This window comes from Gekko japonicus, unplaced genomic scaffold (assembly GCF_001447785.1).
Source record: "Gekko japonicus isolate JY-2015 unplaced genomic scaffold, Gekko_japonicus_V1.1 scaffold57, whole genome shotgun sequence".
Classification (NCBI taxonomy): Eukaryota; Metazoa; Chordata; class Lepidosauria; order Squamata; family Gekkonidae; genus Gekko; species Gekko japonicus.
Genome location: NW_015160208.1, coordinates 1916023 through 1940257, shown reverse-complemented (window position 1 = coordinate 1940257; position 24235 = coordinate 1916023). Strand labels below are relative to the sequence as shown.

The window sequence follows — 24235 nt, the reverse complement described above, 5'->3', positions numbered from 1 at the left end:
CTGTTTGCTGAAGCCATCTTCTGATGTTTGGGCTTCTGTTCTGATCTCTCCTCAGCCAATAAAGACATCCTGAAGTAGCTCAAGGACAACTTAAAGAAAATCACCCTGACAGCAGTAGCCTTCACAGCAGATGTATCTTTCGATGCCATCCATCTTTCATCCAGAGCTATGGCTTCCAATGTCAGTGTTCCGCAACACCTGGCTCCCAGGCTCGGGTGGCCAGCATCCCCTTCAAAGGGCTCAACCTCTTTGGGGATGCCATGGATAAATATCTAGTGGAGGATAAAGGCAAGAAAAAGGCACTGCAGAACTGCAGAGGAGAGGTCAAGCCCAAGAAGAGGTTTCAGTCCTTTCAGGACTCCAGACCTAATTCCAGATTTGGGTCCTATAGGGCTAAAGGAAAACAGCAGCATGCCAAAGCCTCAGCGGGTTCTAGCAAGACTTCCTCCAGGGCCAGACATGGAGGAAAGAAACCTCCCTCTGCCTGCTGCTGGACACTCAGTGACCCCCAACGACATCAGCGGCTGCCTGCTATACTTCACCCAAATCTGGGAATACTCCAGTCAAGACCAGTGGGTGCTGGACACAGTCTCCAGTGCTACTTCCTGGAACTCAGGTTTCTGCCTCCAGAGAAATTCATCCAGGCCCCCAGTGGTGTTCCCTCTAAGTTGAGTTAGTGTGAGCTAGCTCACAGTTTTTTAGCCTCCAGCTCACACATTTTTGTCTTAGCTCAGGAAGGATGGCTCCAGAGCAAACTAATTTATGCAGTAGCCAAATTGCTCACTCATGCCTTTAATGCCAGTAGCTCACAAAGTAGAATTTTTTGCTCACAAGACTCCACAGCTTAGAGGGAGCATTGGTCCCCAGGTGTCACCGCACAATCAAACACCATCTCAGTTTCTAGGCAATAAACCATCTCTTACATATAGAAACAATAGAGCCAGGACCAGAGGATATCTGGGATCTACTCCATCCTTTTCTTGGTTCCCAAGAAAAACAGAGATGTGAGGGCAATAATCTACCTGAAATGGTTGAATAAACCAATGAAATGAGAAAGTTCCAGATGGAGAATGTCTCAGGTCAATAGTGGCAGCAATCAACAAAGGAGATTTCCTTGCTTTGGTGGACCAATCCTCCAAGCTCATCAATGCTTCCTGTGCTTTGCTAACACCAAGCTCATCAATGCTTCCTGTGCTTTACTTACACCAAGCTCCATTTCCACTACTGGGCCCTCCCTGCTGGGCGAAAGTCAGTCCCCATGGTATTTACCAAGTGCTGGTTTCCCTGGTCATACTTCTGCATATACTGGCAGTCTCAGTCTTCTCTCACCTGGACAACATCCTCAACAGGTCCCTCTCCTTTCCCCAGGCATTGGTGGATGTGGACCAGACCATTTCCTGCCTTCAGACCCATATTTTTGTGGCCAGCTGGGAGAAGAACTGCCTTGTTCCAACACAGCAAATCCTCCACCTGAGAGTGGTGCTGGACATTTCCCTGGACAGGAAGTGATGCAGAAGCCCCTCTTGTGTTCTGGCAAGCCTCCTGGGAATGCTTGTGTCTTGCCAAGATATTATCCCATGGGCCAAGTTCCATACACACCCCCTGCAGAGGATTCTGTTGCCTTTCTAGAAGGAGATTGGGCAGCATCTTCAACTTTCTGTTCCCCTTCCCAGACAGCTGATGTAGGATCCCTAGTGGTGGATATTGCCAGGAAGGCTCCTGCAGGGATCTCCATTGATGGAACTCCCTAAACCCTGCTCACAATCTATTCCAGTCTAATGAGGGGGGGGCACTCTATGGACATGGTGGCTCAGGGATCATGGTCTCCAACTCTGGCAAAATGGAGACTATGGGCGGTTTTCCTCAGTCTCTGGGCCTTTCAAGAGTTGCTGGAGGGGAAGCATGTTTTGATCCACACAGACAACATGACATCAGAAGCCTGCATTAATTCCCCAAGGGGGCACCAAATCAAAGTTTCTAAATTCATAGGCAACTTAGCTCCCAGACTGGTCAGAAAATTGTCTGGTTTACATCAAGGTGGTATATGTGGCCAGGATGGACAGCATGGTAGCTGACTGGTTAAGTTGAAGAAAGCTAAATCAGTCAGAGTGGAAGCTGAACCCAAAGATGTTTCTCACCATTTGCCAGAGGTTTAAAGGGGCTCTGGTGGATCTGTTTGCATCAACCAGCACCTGCCAGATCCCCAGGTTTGTCTCCAGGTCCAAATATCCTCAAACTGTGGGAGTAGACACTCTGAGCTGCCAGTGGCCAGACCAACTCCTGTACCCCTTTCCTCCAGTACAACTTCCCCACAAGATGATACAGATCATAGTAGACCTCAAAGCCAAAGTGGTTTTCATAGCTTCTTTCTGGAGGTCTCTCATGAGTTCCAGGGTATCTGTGCCTACCCTATGAAGGTGGATCTGAGACTGCATAGATCTTGAATACAAAGCCAGAGGGTTGGAAACTCCAATGAGGGTAATGGCTCACTCTATAAGGAGGTATCCTACTTTAGCTTGGGCTTCCCTTTGCTGGAAATGGTGTACCGGGCAGCCACATAGAAGTTGGCACACACCTTTACTTGGCACTACTGTATTGATAGGGAGGCTTCTGTGGACACCTCTTTGGGAAGGAGAGGCCTTCAACAGGCTCTGACAGAACCTGTGGTTCATAGCTTTTGTACATCCCATGAGTTGTGACTGCCCCACCCTGGACCACTAGAGAATGGAAAATTTGTTCACTTACCATGAAGTTCCCTTCTCAGAGATCCAGTGTTGACAGATTCTGAAAGAAGGATAAGCGAACAATAATGTCTTTGCAGCATACCTTCTTTGGATTTATAAAATGTGGGTTCAGACCCTTGGCTCACTATCTTTCAACCCCTGTTCCCATCAGCAAATAGCAGCAACTTTCTTCACAGAGCAGTGAATGAGATATGGGCTGAAAGCTAGACAGTGCTGCATAAATTATGAATAATAACAATACCCAAGCCATCACAGTGGTTCAGGGAAGGGCAGTTTCTAAGCAGCTGGCTGCATATTTTGTGTAGGCAGCTGTGTTTTCCATATCTTCATTTGCTAATTACTATAGAGGCTTGTATAGAAAGAGAATTTTGCTGCTGCCTCCCCTCTCATTACACTCCTATTCATCTCCATAGTGAAGAGACTGTGCTGAATTCAAAATATTGATATTGTGTCTGATAATATGAGCGGGCTAATGCTGTATCTAGCTATTATAGAATGTGGTTAATCTTCATTATGTTTTACATGCATTAATACCTCTTCAAACACAAGGAAAATGAAGTGGGTTGACTGGAGAAAAGGGAATAGGAGAACTGAGATTTGAGCACATGGAGAATATGGCCAGAGACACCTTTTGCTGTCCTTGGCTTGCAGCACAAATAAAAAGAATGCAGCCTCCATTACAACACATTCTTTTAGCTTGCCTGCTATGAAAAGCAGTGCCATATGTTTTCCTTATGCCCCACAATAGCTAAAAAACAATATTTCTCTGAGTCAAACTGCACTTAAGCTTCCTGGGAGCTTAGTGGTGATCAAGTATTCTGCCTGTTGTCTGTCCCAAAGAGACAACGACAGTTAGGTTTCTAGCTGTGTTGATACTTTAATGATATTGAAACATTGTTCCTTAAGTGAAGGCCATTTAATCCAGGAAGAAGGTCAGCAGATCACATCCTTTGCTAGAATTTTGACTTGAATTGGCTTGATTGAGAGAACTTTTGGAGTTTCAGTTTGTTGCCAAGCTGCAGATTGGAACTGGGGGTAACACTCTGTGGCCTCCTTTTAATACATCAAAGATATCAAAAGCATAGGGCTGCCAAATGCAGCCGGGGGGCGGGGATTCCCGGGGCCACGCCATTTGAGGGGAAAACTCTTTGTTTTCCCCTCAAATGGTGTGGCCCCGCCCAGCGTGTGACGTCACTTCCGGTGACACTCCGGCGGCACGCACGCGCGCGCACACAAGGATGACTCCCGGACAGGAAGGAGCCTCCCCCGCCGGTGAGTCAAATCCATTTGGCAACCCTACAAAAGCACCCTTTACATCCCCAGTAGCCACAGAATTCTACAAGGACAAAACTAAAGAGACATGAGGGATGATCCCATGGATAAAAAAGGCAATTGAAATTTTAATTGTAAGAAACCATGAAGAGGTCTCTGGATTAAACGAAAGGAACAAATAATGCTCCCAGTTATTTAAGTGATGATTTCTGGGGTAGGCATGGCGTCCAGCTCCAGCTAAGATGGTGGATACTTGAATGCAGTACTCCTACATCCCAATCCCCTCTTTTTAATCCTAGTCAGAATTGAGTGATGTTACTCTCCTTTAAATTATGCCACACGATGGAGGATTGAAAACAAAACCTTCGCCGCAAAAAGCTAAGCTACTACCAGTTTATTACAGCTACACAGAGAAGAAAGAGGCCCAGACAACTAAGGCTGCTGATGAAAACAAGATGGCGGACGGCATGGAACAAAGTGCACAATCTGCAACAGGCTCCTTGCTAACCACTGAAAACTTCAACATAACTATGACAGACTTGGGGGGGAAACTGATGGACACCTTCACAACTTTTACTCAAACCTCTAAAGACGCAACTAGAGGACATCAAAGCCTCTTTGAAACAAATGTCTCAAATCATGGAAAGCACAATGGTGGTGACTTCTTTGATGCAGGAAGACATCCAAAATCTTCAATCTACAAATTTTCAACTTAAAGAAAAAAATCATGATATTGGGATCTGAGCTTAAAAAGTGCAACTTAAAATTCTGGGGATTCGAGGAGCAGGCAGAAGCTTCAGCTAAACTTGGCTGCTTTTTAGCGACTTGGTTAGCAAGCGAGTTAAACTTGGAAGAAGATATTGCCCCGGTGATTGTTAACAATTATTATAAAGGATCACCTAATAATCCTTCTAGGAAAAATCCTAGAGACATTATCATCACTTTTGGAGATTTTAGATCTAAAAATAAAATTTTGGAAGTGGCAAGATCAAGAGGCTTTCTGCAATACTAAGGAAAACAAATCCAGGTATTTCCAGACATACCAGCTGAGGCCATCCAAAAATGGCGAGACCTTAAACCCATTACTTCCAAGCTTTTAGCTGCAAACATAAAATACAGATGGATCACCCCAGCAAGAATTTGGTTCTTCTACCAAGGCACCAGATACGAGATCTTGGATGAAGTATCAGTCAGAATGTTACTAAAAGCTCTTTGCCTAGATTTAAATCAAGAATCTGAAAGGCAGTCTCAAAAAAGAAAATTGCAGTTTCTGACCTCACCACAAGATCCTAAGATGCAGACTCAATCTGGTGTTCCAGTGTAAGAATCCTAAACTGACTTTTGGAGAGTCATGACAAGCTGTTTGTTGTTGCTTTCTGACTTTTCCTTATATCCTAAGCAGGTTTAATTTTATATATATATATATTATACTTAGGATTAATTTTAATATGCTATGCCTGCAATCTGCTTTGTGTGCAGAATATTTAAGAGGCGGAGGGGGTAGTTTCATGGTTTCTGAGCCCCTGCAGTTTTGAACCTTCTACAGCGAAGGGGGGGGGAGCGTTGATAAGTCAATCGGTTTTTCGGGGGGAGAGAGGAGTTGGATAAGTTTAAGGTTTATTAGAAATACTTGGTAGTAACATAAAATATATAATAAGTATTTGTGAGTTTATTAAATGTTAGTGTATTTACAGCCACATTAATTTTCTTAGTGTATTGTAGCTTAATAGAGCATAGATTTAGAATTCATTTTAGAAGTATATTATAGGATATAGTTGTAAAACTCTTGCTTGAAGTGTAATTCTGATATTGTCCTGTTGAAACAGATTTAGTACTTTAGACGTTAGATATAGTGCTGATAAATTCAATTCTCTATTACTGCTTATCCACTTTTGTAAGTGATTTATAAAATCTGTAGTACAGTTTCGGTTTTGTGTTATAATTCACACCACCATACCTTGTTAGTTAGATTTTGAAGGAACCAAAGCAATAAGAGTCATGTCTAATTACTGGAAAATTATATCTCTTAGAGTTAGAGGTTTGCAGAATAAAATCAAACAGAAGAGAGTTACAGCTTCAGTGGTAAGGTTGCACCCAGATATATTTTTTTATTCAAGAATCCCATCTCAAGTTGGATAAGTATCCAGTTTTAAAATTGTCTTGGTTTCATCATCAGTTTCAGGCACCAGGTTCCACTAGAGTACATGGGGTAGCCATTCTGCTTTCTAAGAATATTAAGTTTTGTTTGGAAGGCCTGGAAATTGACCCACAGGGCCGCTTTATATTAATTAAAGGTTTGCTAGATGATAAGAAAACAACTTTGGCATCCATATGTGCCCCAAATCGTGCTCAGTTACATTTCATACACTGATCTCAATAAGTATTCAGGCTCAAAAATGCTGCTAAGCTTCTAATGGATCCCAAGCATCTCCTGGGATCCATTAGAAGCCTAGCAGCATTTTTGAGCCTGAATACTTATTGAGATCAGCGTACTATCTGAATGTATTCTCTTTCATGACTTTTTGTAAAGCACTTTATGAGCAAGAGAGCTTTTGTACTACTCTAATATTTCCTGAGGAAGATCCAATTTTGAAACGTTTTTATATAATCTGGAGACGACGTTGATGTTGTATTTTTACACTAGGATTTTCTTATGATTTGAAGGAATTTGTTTATTGTGTTGTAGTGCTTATTGACCATAATATACAGAAAGCATTTTCTTTGCAAGTCTTGTTGACGGCTTGCTTTGTGGGTGAGACTCTCACGACTGTTTTCTTTACATTTGTTCTCAAAAAGCTGTATTAGACTTTGTTTCAAGTCAAAGTAAAATTACTTTCAGACCTACTGTCTATGGAGGTTTAGACTTTCCAGACTTAAAAAAAAATATTATTAGGCGGCTATTCTAGGAAATGTGATTAAAATAGCTTGGAAAATAGTTTGGTCCTCTCCTAGTAATCTCTCTAAAATATATAAAATGTCAATTTTTCAAAGTCCTCTCTTATTGGTATTTTACTCCCAAATGGCTCTCGCATAGTTACCCTTCTAGCCCTCCGACCTGCTGGAAAAAATGTGGCCAAATTGGCTCTTATAAACATTGCTGGTGGGATAAGAACATAAGAACATAAGAGATGCCAATGTTGGATCAGGCCAAAGGCCCATCCAGTCCAACACTCTGTATCACACAGTGGCCAGAAATACCAGTTCCATCAGGAGGTCCACCAGTGGGGCCAGGACATTAGAAGCCCTCCCACTGTTGACCCCTCCAAGCACCAAGATGACAGAGCATCACTTGCCCCAGAGTCCCTATCTATACCTTGTGGCTAATAGCCACTGATGGACCTCTGCTCCATATGCTTATCTAATTCCCTTTTGAAGCCGTCCATGCTTGTAGCTGCCACCACTTCCTGTGGCAGTGAGTTCCATGTGTTAATCACTCTTTGGGTGAAGAAGTACTTCCTTTTATCTGTTCTAACCCGACCGCTCAGCAATTTCATGGAGTGCCCACGGGTTCTTGTATTGTGAGAAAGGGAGAAAAGTACCTCTTTCTCTACCTGCTCTTTCCCATGCATAATCTTATAAACCTCAATCATGTCACCCCTCAGTCGTCGTTTCTCCAAGCTAAAGAGCCCTAAGCGCCTTAACCTTTCCTCATAGGGAAAGTGTTCCAACCCTTTTATCATTCAAGTTGCCCTTTTCTGCACTTTTTCCCAAGCTATAATATCCTTTTTAAGGTGTGGTGACCAGAATTGCACACAGTATTCCAAATGAGGTCTCACCATTGATTTATATAGGGGCATTATGATATTGGCTGATCTGTTTACAATACCCTTCCTAATAATCCCCAGCATAGCATTGGCCTTCTTTATTGCAGTCACACACTGTCTCGACATTTTCAGTGAGTTATCTACTACAACTCCAAGATCTCTCTCTTGATCAGTCTCTGCCAGTTCAGACCCCATCAACGTGTATTTATAGTTAGGATTTTTGGCTCCAATGTGCATCACCTTGCACTTGGCCACATTGAACCCCATTTGCCATGTTGACGCCCACTCGCCCAACTTTGACAGATCCCTTTGGAGTGCCTCACAATCCTCACTGGTTTTCACCACCCTGAACAACTTCGTATCATCCGCAAATTTAGCCACTTCACTGCTTACTCCCAACTCCAAATCATTAATGAACAAGTTAAAAAGCAGTGGACCAAGTACTGATCCCTGTGGTACCCCACTGCTTACACCCCTCCACTGGGAGAACTGCCCATTTATACTCACTCTCTGTTTTCTATTAATTAGCCAGTTTTTGATCCATAAAAGGACTTGTCCTTTTATCCCATGATTTTTGAGCTTACTTAGGAGCCTTTGATGAGGAACTTTATCAAAAGCTTTCTGGAAGTCAAGGTAAACAATATCTATTGGATCCCCCTTGTCCACATGTTTGTTCACCCCCTCAAAGAACACTAACAGGTTAGTGAGACAAGATCTTCCCTTACAGAACCCATGTTGAGTCTGCCTCAATAGGTTTTGTTCATCTATGTGCCTACTAATTCTTTCCTTAATAATGGTTTCCACCAATAGGAGATCCACAAGTTCACATTTGAGTTATTTCAGAACTCTCAGATGTATGCTATCTGGGCCTGGTGATTTATCAGTTTTTGAGTTGTCTATCAGTTTTAGGACCTCCTCTCTCGTCACCTCAATCTGACTCAGGATTGTGTGTATATCCAGAAATTTTGGCAATAAATTTGTACTCAGATTAAGATGATCACAACAATAGAGCTTCCTTTTACCCCTGAAGCAATTTTATTGCATTATTGGCCAGATCTAATCATGAGAAGTACAACCAGAGATTTGATTGCTATTTTGCTTATGGCAGCATCATTAGTTACCTCGACTAAATTGAAAGACCAGGCTTCCCCTTCAGTTTCTCAGTGGCATGATAAAATCTGGGATCAATTTATAATGGCAAAATTGTCACATTCACTACTACCTTCAGAGAACCATCAATATCACTCTAAATTTGTGGCTACCTGGTACCCAGTTCTACACTATATGGCTGACCATAACGTAATCCCGACGAATGCATTATATAACAATTAGCAACTTTTTGAATTTTCAAAGGTATGTTGGTGGTATAATAGTTTCAACTGCCTTAGAATGTATTTTAATATATAAGCCATTTGCTAAATGTGGCTGGTTTGTTGAGCACTTTTTTTGTCATAATGTTCCTGCCTGTTAGTTACTTGGTTCTGTTCAATTTTTGTCCCTTTATATGAGTTTGTTTGTTTGTGATATTTATAAAAATAATTTCTTCTAAAAAGTGATGAATTCTCAAATGGCAACCCTCTGTGCTGTGTTTATATAAATGTCTGTGTTTTAAATCACCTGTGAATGCTTCCTGGTCATATACTGTTCTACTGTCCTTTGGTTGGAGAAGGAGCAGAAATAAATCTTTCTGTATGGATACTGCAATGGGTTTCTTGCATGCTGGCCAATGTAAAATGGTTAAAAAACGTCTTGCAATGAATTTGGGATAAAATTGACTGTAAAAAAAACCCAGACAGATGGCATAAGTGGGCGTGCATTCAAAAATTAGAGTTTGAATTATGGCAATGTACTGTATCTTGTAAAATAACAAATTACAGTACAATAGCCAGTTCTATTGTATTTAACTACTCAGTATCACATTCTGATTCATATAACGGCCAGACCCTTTTATCAACCTGGAAGCCACTGCAGCCTGTTTCTTGGTTCCATGAGAAGAATACCTGACATGGTCCCTTCCCATGCCAGGACTAACCCAGTTCTGAGGAGGAGCAAGCTTTTAGAAATAGCAGTCCTGGTGCTGGAAATATTTATAATGCCGGTCCTCTTGCTTGATCTTCCAACTCTGATACTACAAAGCAATGTGGGTGGGAGACATTCCTCTACACAGTTCTCTCCATGTTGTGATTTGGAAATTTTTATCTAAGTCGATTGAATGTGGTGAACAGGTATTTGCCTGGGGAACAGGAATGGCTCATGACAAACCTGCCATGTAACCAGTGAAACAGTCCTTAGTGAATGCACATGCCAAAACCCTGCCCCTTTTTACATTGTTTCTCCTTGTGCAGCACCAAAGAAGAGCAGCTCCAGTTACTTTTTCATTACAATTCATAGCAGTCTCAAAGCATGGTAGCAAAAAAAGTCACAATATTCAGCTTTACCCATGCACCCCACTGGTATCATAACAATGCTGTCGCCAAGTGAATCAAGCAGATATTGATGTCGTCACTGATTTTAAGACTTGGTTTCCTGGAGCAGTCAAGTTACTGAACATCCATTATTGTTATTCCGTAGAGCCAGGGGTCATTTAGTAGAAAAAGTGGTGCAGGAGCTCATTAGCATAACTTATTTGCATATGCCGCACCCCCTGACATCACCGGAAGTGTGTCAGAAGGCAACACTCACTGCTTAGGCTCCACTGGACTGTTTTGGATTGCTAGGTATGGGGAGGGGGAACGTGCAGATCTGTCCTTGCAGAGGAAGGAGAGTTTGTACCTGAATAAAACTTGGGTCTTAAAGGTGCCCCTGGACTGGTTTGGACCGGGGGACCAGGGGGAGCTCTGCAATTTACCTGGCTGCTTCTTGCTCTGACTGAGGGCTGCTGGGAGCAGGGGGTGGGGCTTGTTGCATGTGCCCGCCCCCTGAGCTCTTTACTGCCGGAACTCCGCTCCTGTGTGCTCCAGCAGGAAAGGACCCCTGCGTAGAGCAATTGTTTATAGTTATGCAAAGATTAAGACAAAACTGTGAGCTAATTGGTTACATGCAGTAAGTGTTTTATAATAGGACAGATATTATCGACAGGTCTGTAAATTGTGGTGCTTTAAAAAACTTGAATCACAAGGGAATTCCCTAAGGAGCAAAACAGTCCACCATAGAACAAATGTAATTAATTTTCTCTTGATACTTATAACTATACAGCCCGCAAAACTTTTGGAAATATTACTGATTTGATAGGCATCTTTTAATGTTCAGGCTGTTCATCTCACTACAAATGTTTGCTCTGGCCAAGTTTAGCTTTATGTACTTGCTTGAAAATCCAGAAAACAGTAGGTAAATTTAAAAAAAAAAGAAATTAGGATAATGGTGTCTTTATTTTACCATTTAGAATGGGTAATATATTAACTCCCAATGGTTATTAAAAACATTTGTCTAGTTTCTGAGAACAGTGCTTCATCAGAGTGGTGCCTTATCAATCTAATAAATCACTGTAGACAACCAATCAGAATGTATCTTTTTGTGCACAGATGGTTGCTGGGGGGTTGTGTTTTGAGGTGGGTTAGTACTTCAGGCCTTTAAAAATTAGGGTTTTAAGATTATTTGCAGCATTACCATAATTACTTGTTATTGGACTGAGATTACAGGACAGCAATTTAGAGATTTGTCCAGTGTGTGAGTCTGGGAGGGCCTTAAAATGAGTAGCATGACCATGGTCTGCCAGGTATTCTCCTTCACAACCTGTACTAGAAACTAAGGATTTCCTTTGTTTCATTGGATTCTGGCAAAGAAAATATTCCTAGTAGGTTATGGCAATGGTATACAAACAAGCCTCATGCAGTAAGAATCTCCCCAGTTGTTCTTGCTGCCATTTTTTTAGTTACTATGATCAGAAGATGCATATTGTAAGCTAAAAGTGGCTTGGTGGGTCTGGGAAATAAAATAAAACTCTAGTTGCACCTTAAAGACTAAAGACTAACACATTTATTTCAGCTGTCACAGCGGATATCTCTTCTTCAGATACTATGAAGGAGAACTCATTTACCACATATTTCAAAGGAAAATTACAGAAAGGGAAAAGGGAGGAGTTGGGGGCAGAGAAAGGGTTAGTGTAAATCATAACTCTTTCAGGTGTGATTGTGTGAGAGACTAGAATGGATTAGGTTGTTCACATAATGGGTGATCAGAGTGGTCAGAGGTTACAGCCTCTCTCTCATATGGGGTACAGACAAACAAGAGTGTAATTATGTAGCATGATCAACAACTAGTGGAGGGTCTGTAAAGGGTTATAATAAGATACAAAATGTAGAGATCAGCCAGTTTAAAGTTTCTAAAAAGTGTGTTCTGATGAGCTACTATAAGGAAATTCAAGTCTCTGTTTAAGCCAGGATGACAGAAGGTTTTTTGTTTGTTTTATTTTTGTTTGTTTGGTAGAACAATGACTTTCAATGTGCAACGGTATGTCACTATGTAGCTGCTGTAGTCCAGAGTGCCATTTATCAGTTTTAGCTGATACTTCGGTCATACCCATGCTATTATGTAAGTTGGACCAAACATGCCTCAGAGTAACTAACCTACTGGTATGGGTATTTGGGACCAGAGACCTTAATGGAAAATCCATTCCACATTTTCTTTGCAACTCTTCTTGAGCTGTAATGTATTTCAATGGAGCCTATGCAAGTCAATTGGCATTCTTGGCTCCCATTATTTCCAATGGGCCTTCAAGTCTCTCCCATTGTTTCCAACGGGCAATCTTGTCCTTCCTTTTAGTACATCCCGATGACGACGACGATGATAAAAAGTTGGCAAGCCCATGTGCACACTTTCCTAGGAATCACCACCACCTGGGGTATGGGCACATGGTTAATGTTTGGGGGGAATGGGCTTAGGAAAGCGGACTGGCGGACTGGAAGTGGAACCTCTGTGACTCTTCCCTTTGAGGTGCTCACTGGTTTTTTAGCCTCCGGCTCACACAGTTTTGTCTTAGCTCAGGAAGGATGGCTCCAGAGCAAACTAACTGATGCAGTGGCCAAATCACTCGCTCACAACTTTAATGCCAGTAGCTCACCAAGTAGAATTTTTGCTCACAAGACTCCACAGTTTAGAGGGAGCACCTTCTTTGGGTGGTTTGGTGAGCAAAGTGTTGTAGTAACTGCATAATCCTGATCTTACTAATTGTCTAAAGTATGAATTTTTGAAACACCCACTCTCCCAGGATTCTGCAAATGATGTAAAACTGAATTATTGAAGAGGGATTTTCTACACAGGCAATAGGGTTCCCCTGTAGAAAATGGTTTACAGAGTTCTGTGGATAAATGAGTAGGGACTGTGGTCTATACTGCTAACAGGTGACCTGCATCCGACCGTCAGCTGCTCACTTTAAAGGGCAGGCAGGCAGCCATTTCAGGGCGTCCTTTCGCTCCCCCCCCCCAAAAAAAAAAGCGAGAGGGAGGGAAAGGATGCTTCTGGCTGCCTGTCTGTATTAGCCACAGTGCAGTGTACTGGAAATGACATCATTGGAAGGGGAAGCGACATCACTTGCCATTTGACCTGGAAGTGACATCACAGGAAGTGACATCACAGGAAGTGACATCACAAACGTCTCCTGGCTCCACCCCCAAAGTCTCCTGGCTCCACCCCCAAAGTCCTCAGATATTTCTGGAGTTGGACTTGGCAACCCTACTCCCTCCTATTGGCTGGGGAGTTGACTGATCAGTGCCAGGCTGTCTGGCCCAAACTGAAGCACCCACAAAATGTTACGACTCACCAAAGCAAAACATAGTGAGTCATGGATTGCTTCGTCCGAAGTGGCTGTTCACCGCACACAAAATGGTACGAGTCATGATGACTTTCACTTTGTGCGCCACTTCATGTCCATCCCTAATAATAAACCATAGCTCTCAACCAAGTACCACCTTTCTTATGAACTGCCCAGTGTTTAAGATCTACTCTGAGAAGCAAAGCTTTTTGGTTTTTTATTTGCAACTGTAGAATTGTCCTTCTTATCCTTTTAAAGGTGTAGTGGTTAAGTGCGTGGACTCTGATCTGGGAGAACCGGGTTTAATTCCCCACTCCTCCACTCGCAGCTGCTGGATGACCTTGGGCAAGCCATAGTTCTGATAAGAGCTATCCTTGAAAAAAAGCAGTTTCTGTCAGAGGTCTCTCAGCCCCAACTACCTCACTGGGTGTTTGTTGTGGGGAGAGGAAGGGAAAGGAATTTGTAAGCCTCTCTGAGACTCCAAGTGAAGGGCGGGGTATAAATCCAGTCTCCTCCTCCTCCTCCTTCAAAATCTTTTCCTTTGTTTCAATTTACTTTTGAGGCTTAGGTGGTTTTTTCTTTTTTATCCATTTACTGTGCTTCTGCTGTTTAGGTTGCATTGTTATTTTTTGTTGCCTTTTATTGAATTCTAGATCTGAATTTAATTTTTATAAATCAGTTTGTGAATCTTTAATTGAAAAGCACTATACAACTTTTTACATAAATAAAGGCTATCATTTGGGGGAATTTGGGTCTTTATTCTATAAATGCTGAGGTAAATGGCTTAAGATGTTTCATTTGTTCCCAGGCACACAAGCTGAAAGCATTAAGTTTATAATGGCTGAATGCTCAAACACTAAGGACTTACAATAAAAAGTTTATATGTACAGCCTTTCTGCTATAGCCTGTTACAGATGGTGATTATGCAGTTGGAAGCTTTCCTCCATCCCCCCTCTCCAAAAAAGGAAAAGGGTATAAATGTGGTTTATATAATCTTAAAGTGCATACATGTAGCATTTAGGAGTCACTTTTTCATATTTTTACCTGCAAGATTTATCCCATTATTTCCATTTTTTTTAAATACACAGAGAAGTCACTTTGCAGAGTCAACAAAGCTACTTTGCCTTATAGGTATGCTGTTTCTGCCCCTACCCACCATCATCCCTCACACATACCAAGTGACCAGTGACACTTTTCCTTAGCCAGATATTTCTACAATATAATTGGGTCTTGTCTGACTGCCGGTTCATGTTTTCTCCATGTGAAAGCTAATATGGTTTTACAGACAAATACCCAGCTTTTATTTATTTATTTATTTATTAAACTTCTACCCCACCCTCCCGCCGAAGCGGCTCAGGGCGGCTTACAAGCAATTTAAAACCAACATACAATTTAAAACCAGCAAATACAAGATTTAAAATACAATTCCATACAATTCCAATAAATACAATAAAACTAAATAAATAAATACAGCGGCATCCTGTAATAAAGTGCTAGTGTGACCCAACCGGTGCAGTCAGTTCTTATTGGAACGCTTGATGAAACAGCTCAGTTTTCATGGCTCTACAGAACTGCTGGAGGTACCGTAGAGATCGGTGGGGACCTCATTCCACAGCATTGGCGCCACCTAGTTACCACCAACCTGGCGTCCCTAGGCCCAGGGGGGGGCAGGCAGTGTTGTGTTCCAGACTACAGTGCTCTCGGGGGAATGTACGAGGAAAGGCGGTCCCTTAGGTAGGCAGACCCCTGACCCTTAAGGGCTTTAAAGGTCAAAACCAGCACCTTGAAGCGAATCCGGAACGCTATTGGGAGCCAGTGCAACGATAGAGCTGGGTGTCATCTGCATATTGATGACACCCAAGCCCATGCCTCCAGGCAATCTGGGCAAGGGGGGCGCATATAGATATTAAATAGCATTGGGGAGAGCACTGCCCCTTGGGGCACTCCACAAACTAGTGGGTGCCTTTGGGACATCTCCTCCCCAAGTGCCACCCTTTGTCCCCAACCCTGGAGAAAGGAGACAAGCCACTGTAAGGCCAGCCCCTGAATCCCCACGTCGGCAAGGTGAACACTGCCGACAGAACTAACAACAGCAGCACCGCCGTCCCGTCCCGATCCAGATGCCTCCGGAGGTCATCTGTGAGGGCAACCAGTGCTGTTTCCGTCCCGTGACCAGGGCGGAAGCCGGACTGGAAGGGATCCCGCGTAGAAGTGTCATCCAGAAAGCTCTGCAACTGTATCGCCACCGCCGTCTCTATTAATTTGCCCAATTAGGGCAAATTGGAGACCGGCCGATAGTTGACCAATTCGGCCGGGTCCAGGGATGGTTTGGGAATAGGCCCTCAGAGAGGGACCTGTTGATAATGTCCCTAAGGGTGCCTCGAAACCCCTTGCAGCCAGCTTTTATTAGCCACGAGGGGCATGGATCAAGGCTGCATGTGGTTGGACGTACCATTGAGATCAATCTGTCAACTCCCTCTAGGCTGAGAGGGCTGAAATAATCCAGAATGGGACCAGAAGACGTGTATGGGGCCTCGAGTTCACATACTGTCTTAAGTGTGGCCGGGAGGTCACGGCGGAGCAGTAAGACTTCATCTGCAAAATAACTCGCAAAAGCTTCACAGCCTATATCCAATTCCCTGACATTTTCACTGCTCTGTGACAAAGTGGTTAGAGACTGAATCGTTCTATACAATTGTGCCGGGCACGAGCTTGCAGATGCAACCGTGGCTGCGTAGAACTCCTTCTTCGCAGCCTTGGTTGCCATCTCATATGACTTCATAAACGTTTGATAGGATGCTCTTGATGCTTCGTTGTGAACCCGCCGCCACTGTCTCTCTAGCTGTCTGAGCCTTCGCTTCATCAGCCTCAGCTCCTGGGTATACCAAGGAGCCAGCCTTGAGCAAGGGCGCAGAGGACGTCTGGGAGTAATCTCGTCAATGACTGCTGAGAGTTGGCTATGCCAATCCTTGACTAGCTCATCCAATGAGCTGCCAGGGGGCAATGGGTCCATTAGGCTCCGCGGGCAAGCCAAAATCCGCTCGCCGCCCAAACAGGGTTGGGGTGACAAGTTCACTCGAGCCCTCAGAGCATGGTGGTCCAACCATGGAACTGCCTTAGCAGTAATCTGGTCCACTGTAACCCCTGTTGCGAAGATCAAATCAAGCGTGTGACCATGAGTGGGGCTGTTACATGTTGGGAGAGTCCCAGCACCACCATGGACGATACCAGGTCCACCGCCTGGAAGGAGGCCACATCATCGGCATGGGTGTTGATATCACTCAGGACTAATAGCCTAGGGTGTTCCAACGCCCAGCCTGACACGGCCTCCACCAGAGATGGCAGGCTGTCCGCCGGTGTGTTGGGTGGACAGTACACTAGCCAGACAGCCAAACTCTCCCCGGCTTCCCACACAAAGCCGGCACACTCAATGCCTGCGATTCTTACCGCTGGGAGCGCCCTGAAGGAGTAAGCCTCCGGAATGAACAAAGCCACTCCTACCCCCGCCCCAAAGTCCGAGATTGGTGAAGGACTGAGAACCCAGGAGGAGCCAACTGGGAGAGAGCAACCGTCCCCCCGTCTTGTACCCAGGTCTCGGTCACGCATGCTAGATCCACATCCTGCTCCAGCAGGAAGTCCCGCAAGACTGAGGTCTTATTGTTTATGGACCTGGCGTTGCACAACACCAATTTCGGAGAGGAGTTTTTTATCCTTGCCCCACTGTCTGCCACCTTTGGGATGGGACACAGGCTGGAAGGTGGCTGAGCTTCTCCATTTCTCTGCCTCCTTCCCTTCCATCTCCGCCTGGTCCCACCGCTATACCTTCCCCTTCCCGAGAGCACTGGAATTCCCTGCCCATAATTCCCTGCTTGGCTTTCATTAGCAAGAGAAATTGAAACATTAGCATATGGTGGCAATAAGTTCCTAAAGTCTGGTGCTGCCTCTGGAAAGTCACTCCTGGCTTCTCTCAGCAGCAGGTGCAACATTATCTGAAGACTGTTATTGGCTCGGGGTGGGAAATGAAGAATGTGTTTGCCTCAGGCTTGGCTTTTGAATCTCCTGGTTTTCCTCCCTCCCTTTAGTAGCTCTGCAGTTTGATTTCTGCTTTGGTAACACACTGGGGAAGACTGTGGGTTCTTTCTATTCTCATAGGGAAAGGGTAAGGCATGGAGGTATGACATTTGTTCCACTGTTCCACAGATTTCTGCTTTGGTAACACACTGGGGAAGACTGGGGGTTCTTTCTACTCTCATAGGGAAAGGGTAAAGCATGGAGGTATGACACTTGTTCCACTTGTTCCACTGCATGCACTGGTTTCTCTGATCCACTTCAAGTGACAGAAGTGAATGGAACCAAATAAATTATTCAGTAGAAATAAGCCATCATTCCTGGGGACACTGTTGCAGTAGTGCAAAAAACCACCCCTAAATTGGAATTTGGGCAAGTTGGCATCATCTGGTAGAGATCCCATTAGGTATCCAGGTTATATATTTTTGCCCCCCCCCCCCTGACTCCTTCAGTGACCTTCTACCCGGATGGGCATTTTGCTAGTATGCAGAACAGTATGCTGTGTTCTTCAGGGAGCTCTGCATCAAAGATAGTAAAAATAATCTAATGCTTCATTGAGCAATAATTTGTGCTTTTGTACGAAAGCTGCATTATATTGCCTGTAATGAAGAGGTAAAATTGGATCTGCCTCCCTCTTCAGTTCTGCTGTTTTCCTGATAGTTGCACCAGTTCACCTAGGCAAGCTTGACATCCTTACAATCTGCATTGTTTGCTGAAGTTATGCTGAACAGTCTCTTTCCCACAAATGCCACATTTGGTGCATTCAAGAATAAAGAAACCTGATTCACTCCTACTTCCTTCTGAGAATTTCAACTGCCTGGATAAAGCAGGTTGAAATGAGAACTAAATGTCAATAGGAAAGACAGATGTTTCCTGGCTCTTATGCAAAGGCTCTGCTAATAAATAGGCAAAGTAACGAAGTCGAGGCTCGGCAATGAATAAATGCAAGAGGGTTGCAAGTGCCTAACTTTTGCTAAGGTTTGTTCTGGGAAGTACCTTCTTCTACGTGTGTGTGTGTGTGTGTGTGTGTGTGTGTGTGTGTGTGGATAGATAGATAGATAGATAGATAGATAGATAGATAGATAGATAGATAGATAGATAGATAGATAGATAGATAGATAGATAGATTAAAAGCATTCTGCTCCTCTGCAGAAACTGGTAAGATTATAAATCACTGGTGTGATTTCAGGTATCAGTTAGACTTTGATTTATGGAATATCAGATCACATTTTATTGCAGAAGAGAGGACTGCATTGTGGTTGCTTGTTAAAGTATTTAATTGATCCTGCATGAATGCTGATTTTGCCCTCCCTCTCTGCTCAGAAGTCTGAAAACGCATTAAGTAAAACTGTAAACTTTGGATTGCATCAGAGATATGCAGCCATGCTATGTTTCCCCCTCCCCACCATGTGAAAGTAAATTTGATCTGTTACATGTAATCCAGGTAGAACATGAATGAAAAACATTTGAAGGTGGGAAAATTGAGGGGGGGGGGACAAAACCAGAAAAGGACAAAACAGTCTAGCCTCAGAATCCCATGCATACACCTCAACATCTCAGTGGCTAAAGCTCAGTGAACTGATAGCGGATTTAACCCCTTAGGAAACTGCCTTAGCCCTGTCAGCCAGCAGAGAGCTCCTTATAACATTATTTATTGCTTCAAGGATCCATCCTCTGCCCTTATTTCCACAACCTCTCACTGACTGTTTCCATCTCAATATGGGTAAAAAAGGAGTAGAAATTCATTGACTTTCACATGGCACTTCTCAGTGTGAGACTTCGGAATTGTAATTGGTTTCTGTCTGAGTGGATGCCAAGAGGTGTTAGAAATCCATAGTGTGTCATGATCCTAATCATGTAATGCTATTACATATACCCATGCACTTCTGGGAGACCCACATAGAAGATAATATAATGGAAGCCAAAACTTGACTTTTATTTACTATAGACAGAGTTCCCTGAATTAGAAAGAAACAAAAATGGGGAGGGACATAAAAGGGGGAGGGGGGACTAAGGATGGCTGTACTAGTTCAGAAAAAGGGTCTGTCCCTGTTTCTAACACTAGCTAGTCAGATACTTCTGAGAAGTCCACAGGCAGGATACTAGTGCATCCATGACCACTGTGCCCTTAATTGTTTGCCCCCCAGCAACTAATTGTCCATACTGTTTCTGAACCTGGAAATTCCATTTTTTCATGCCAGCCTCCAGGTGGGGCTTGGGGATCCCCCAGAATTACAGCTCACCTCCAGACTTACAGAGATCAGTTCCTCTGAAGAAAATGGATGCTTTGCAGGGTGGACTGTGGCATTGTACCCCACTGAGGTCCTCCCCAGGCTCCATCCCCAGATCTCCAGAACTTCCCAACCTGGATCTGTCAGTTCTAACCCCCATCCCCTGCTGCTGGCCGGGGGGGACCTGGCAACCCTATTGCTAGTAGCTGTTGCTAAAACTATCAATTAATTTATTTAATTTCAGATCTTCCAAGTATCTTATGAAGGTTCTTTAGACTGTGGGTCTGACTGGCTTGCCCTTTATCTACTCCAACTAGCAGTGGCTCTCTGAGGGCCAAAATGAATAATACTTGGGACACAGATGCCCGACACAATTTTGTTGTCACACATAGGATTGGTATAACTCACTTTGGAAGCATTGTGTTTCCCTGTGTAGCTCCAAATGCTGCAAGGGGAGGGGCTTCAGGCTTCTCAGGTGGTGTATTTGCCCCTTGCTGAGGCTCCACGTGCCCTGGGATAAACATTTGGAACCTGAGGAAGGGGCAAACAGGCCACCCCTGGACGTTTCTGGTGGTGAACACAGCAGGAGAAGCCTGAAGCCCCTCCTCCTCCCACACACAGCATTTGGAACCTCACGGAGCAACATAACACTCTCAAAGTGATTCACACTTATCCTATGTGTGACAACGATTCAGGTCAGGCACCCATGTTGCTCATATCATGTTTTTTGGCCATGAGATCGCAGCCAGGGGTCTTTCCCAGCTTTGTTGCCTACATCCATTAATTGAAAATGTTGGGGGGTTGCATTTGGGACCTCATGGTTGCAAAACATATTCTGCCAGTGAGTTGTGACCCCTCCCCTAATGTCACAATAGTTTCAAGTACTGTATTAATAATATGATGTTGAAAATCTATTAGTGCTCTTCAGCAGTATTAAATTCTTGCACTGGGACTTCAAAGCAACCTTTCATGTTTTCTGGCCATGCTGGTACTTCCAACCTTGAGTTTAAAGAAAATGATGTAGCATTCATTTTCAAACCCTTGAGAGTTGTACAGCGAATAACAAAAGATTTCTATGTAGACCTTCAACTGTGAACTACACCATCTGTATTTATGCCTCTCAGTCTAGTGCTTTATGGCACTATTTATTAGGAATTATGCAAACTATTATGCTCTTTTCATGTAAACCAGAAAAACTGCTATGGAGGGAAGTGTTTAAATGGTTCAAAATTTGCCGTGTATTTGTGGGTTCATGACAGAAGCCACTAGATTCAAATATATCTTCTGTGGCAATCCATTTATGTAAGCTTTGTAAATTTATGTTGCTCTTTAAGGGGGGAGAGCCATTTTTTCCCTAGGAGATCTTGTAGCCTGAGTAAGACAAAAGGCAAGGCCCTTCTTAAGGCATAGGTAAAGAGTAGGTTTTCAGATATCTGTCAACTGAGCAATATGATTTATTCATCATAAGTGTAAGGTATATTTTTAAGCAGCTATCCCTCTATGCTGGTGGCATTTTTGTGAGCAATCTGTGTACCTAATTACATTCAGACAGTGCATTCCACATTGCCTTCCAAACCATAAATCACTTTTTCATGCATTTATTCAAGTAAAAATGTTGTTGGGAAAAAAATTATTCAAGTAAAAATGTTGGCTTTATTATGTTTGCTGAAAATATATAGAAAACATGTAACATTTGTTTCACCTAGTTAAAAGGAAGCCTTTAATTTACCCAGCCTTTAGTCAGCTGATGGGGGGGGCAGTTTATGGTGTTTAGCTGTAAAGGTAATGAAGTGTACCAGAACACAAAGATTTTATTTGACTTTTATTGCTGTTGGTCAGGCTGCAAGAGGTCTTACCAACTACAGCCTTCTATGACTGAAATAAGCCAAGATGATGTTGCGAGGAATCTTCTTGCCCTCTTTGCCCTTTTGTATTCATTTTATTTTTAATTTGCTGGCAGATTCCAGAAGAACATGACTTAGAGAGCCAGGTCCGCAAAGAGAGGGAGTGGCGATTTCTGCGTAATGCTCGAGTTCGGAAGCAAGCACAGAAAATCATCCAAAAAGGTAAATGCCTCTCTTTAAAAATCTTGTACATCTCCTGCTACTTAAAATAATCGTTGCTATGAACAAGAATACCATCTGTAAATTGTCCCTCGGGTCAGTGCTGACCTCTTTCAGGGCACCTGCTCACAACAGGAAGTTATTCTGTTGCAATGGGTGACTTGCTTTTCAACTTAGATGGCCTTTTTTATTGTTGGGTGAAGCGCACATGTGCAGAGAATATGCTTGTGATCCCGTGACCTAGCTTCTGGACCTGGAAGACTAGAAAAACCAAAAACAAACCATTTTGGCTTTCAGTTGGAGGCACTAGGACTTGTGCCTTTGGCATGCATACCTAATACACCTACCATTTGACATTTCACAGACAAAAAGGGTATGTGCTTGCAGCACCATAATTCTCATTTGTGATATCTTGGCTTAACTGGCTTCCCTATTAAATACTCCTGTAGTCTTTACTCTCCCTTCTGTATCCTGTAATAATTTACTTTATATTTAAGAACTGGGAAGGTATGAGGGTTTGAGGGAGAGGCGTTCAAGAAATACTAGAAAAATATTATTGTCCTGCAGCAGAATGAACAGTTTGACATATACTCTAACAGTTGCATTACTATTTCTTTTACAAAATGTCTACCTCACCTTTCTGCCCTCAGAAGGGCCACCAAGGCAGCTAACAAATTACACATATATACTGAAATCATATTTTAAAACCAAAAACAACAACAATAACAAAAAACCAAACACAACATTGGCTATAAATTGTGATGTATTTTTAATATTTTGTACTGTTTTATATGCCTGTTAGCTGCCCTGAGCCTCCAGGGAGGGCGGGATAAAAATGTAAATAATAAATAAATTAATAAATAAAGCAATTGAAACCAGAGCTAAAATACATACAAAAACATAAAAACAACAGTTTAAACCACTGGGCAGGAAGGTTTGCGCACTTTTAGCTCTGTATATTATATCTGTGTTTCAGAACCATATCTTGGTTATATGTCTTTGTTATCTGTTAATGCATTGTGAACAAGTTTTTGTTGTAATTTTGAAAAAAAAATGTTAATTAAAATATTATTTAAAAAAAGGAAACACCAAATGAAACAAAAAAGTCTTCACCCACTGGTAGAAGATGGCAACAGGAGGAGACAGACAAACATTCCTGGGGAGAGAGTTCCAGAGATAACTGAGAGAGCCCTCTCCTGGGTTGTCACCTGCCTAATCTCAGAAGGCAGGATTACCCAAAACAGGGCCTCCAAAGATTACCATGGTAGTCATTCATAAGGACTATGAAAAGACAAGGGAGACAGCTAGAACGATGGTGGAGAAAGACTCGGAATGAATCTGACAAGGCACTTGGCTAGAGCTCACTTGAAAGCCTGTGGTGGTGATGGCAGCAAGGAAGTACTTTTCCACCACCACTGCATCTGCACATTATAGACTTGCAGAACTCTTTGGGGTGGTCAAGGGTCTCTTGGGTTATAGCCAGCAGGAAGAGGTGGGCTGCCCTGCAGTCTGCTGCAATCATTTTGCTAAGCACTTTGTGGATAAAATCTCTTGTATCTGTTCTGGCTTGGACTCTATATTAGCAGCAACAGGATCAGATGGTCCCAAAGTGTGTACTTTAAGTTAAGTTAAGCTGACCTTCAATAAAAGTAAACATAGAGGAGAAAATTGATGAATAGCAGAACTCTGAAGATCAGTTTTCTTTTTTTTTGTACTAATATTTGAATTACTATGATACACCTACTACGACTAACTGTGCTTGTATCTGTTTTGAATAAGTGATGTTAGTAGCTAATCTCCACATATTTGAAAGCTAAACAATAGGGAAACACCAAGAAATGAATGTATAGCCTGTTATATGAGCCTTGTTTACTCTGTATTTTAGTTTAGAATACCCCTCATCCTTACCCTTTGTAGTTTGTAGAGATAAAAAGAAATGAAAAAACTTTTTTTAAAAAAGATGGTCCCAAAGTGTGTGGGACTTATCAAGTTGTGTGGGATACCTTCCGCCTTATGCAGTCTGCAGATGCAGACAGAATTCTGGGAAGTTTGACACCTACCACTTGTTTATACAACCCTTGCCCCTCCTGGCTCCTTAAATCTGCGGGGGGAGGGGGACTAGAAGACTGGATCCAAGAGACAGTAAATGCCTTCCTGAGAGATGGGGTGGTCACTCCTGCCTTGAAGTGGGCAGTGGTGCATGCACTCCTACAGAAACCTACTCTGGGCCCAAGAGAGTTGAATAACTACCATCCAATGTTAAATACATCACTCTTGAGCAAGGTGATTGAATGAGTGCTGGCTGGCCAATTATAGAGATTCCTGAATGAAGCAGATTGTTTAG

The 24235-nt window shown here is 43.0% G+C and overlaps 1 protein-coding gene across 1 annotated transcript in view; it reads left to right on the top strand.

Moving 5' to 3' along the window:
• The window catches only part of RPTOR (regulatory associated protein of MTOR, complex 1), a 455351-nt gene that overhangs the window by 366367 nt on the left and 64749 nt on the right, over nucleotides 1-24235 (top strand). The window contains exon 23 of the mRNA XM_015408620.1: nucleotides 21789-21894. Coding sequence (XP_015264106.1) covers nucleotides 21789-21894 — 106 coding nt within the window. The remainder of the gene's footprint in view (nucleotides 1-21788; nucleotides 21895-24235) is intronic.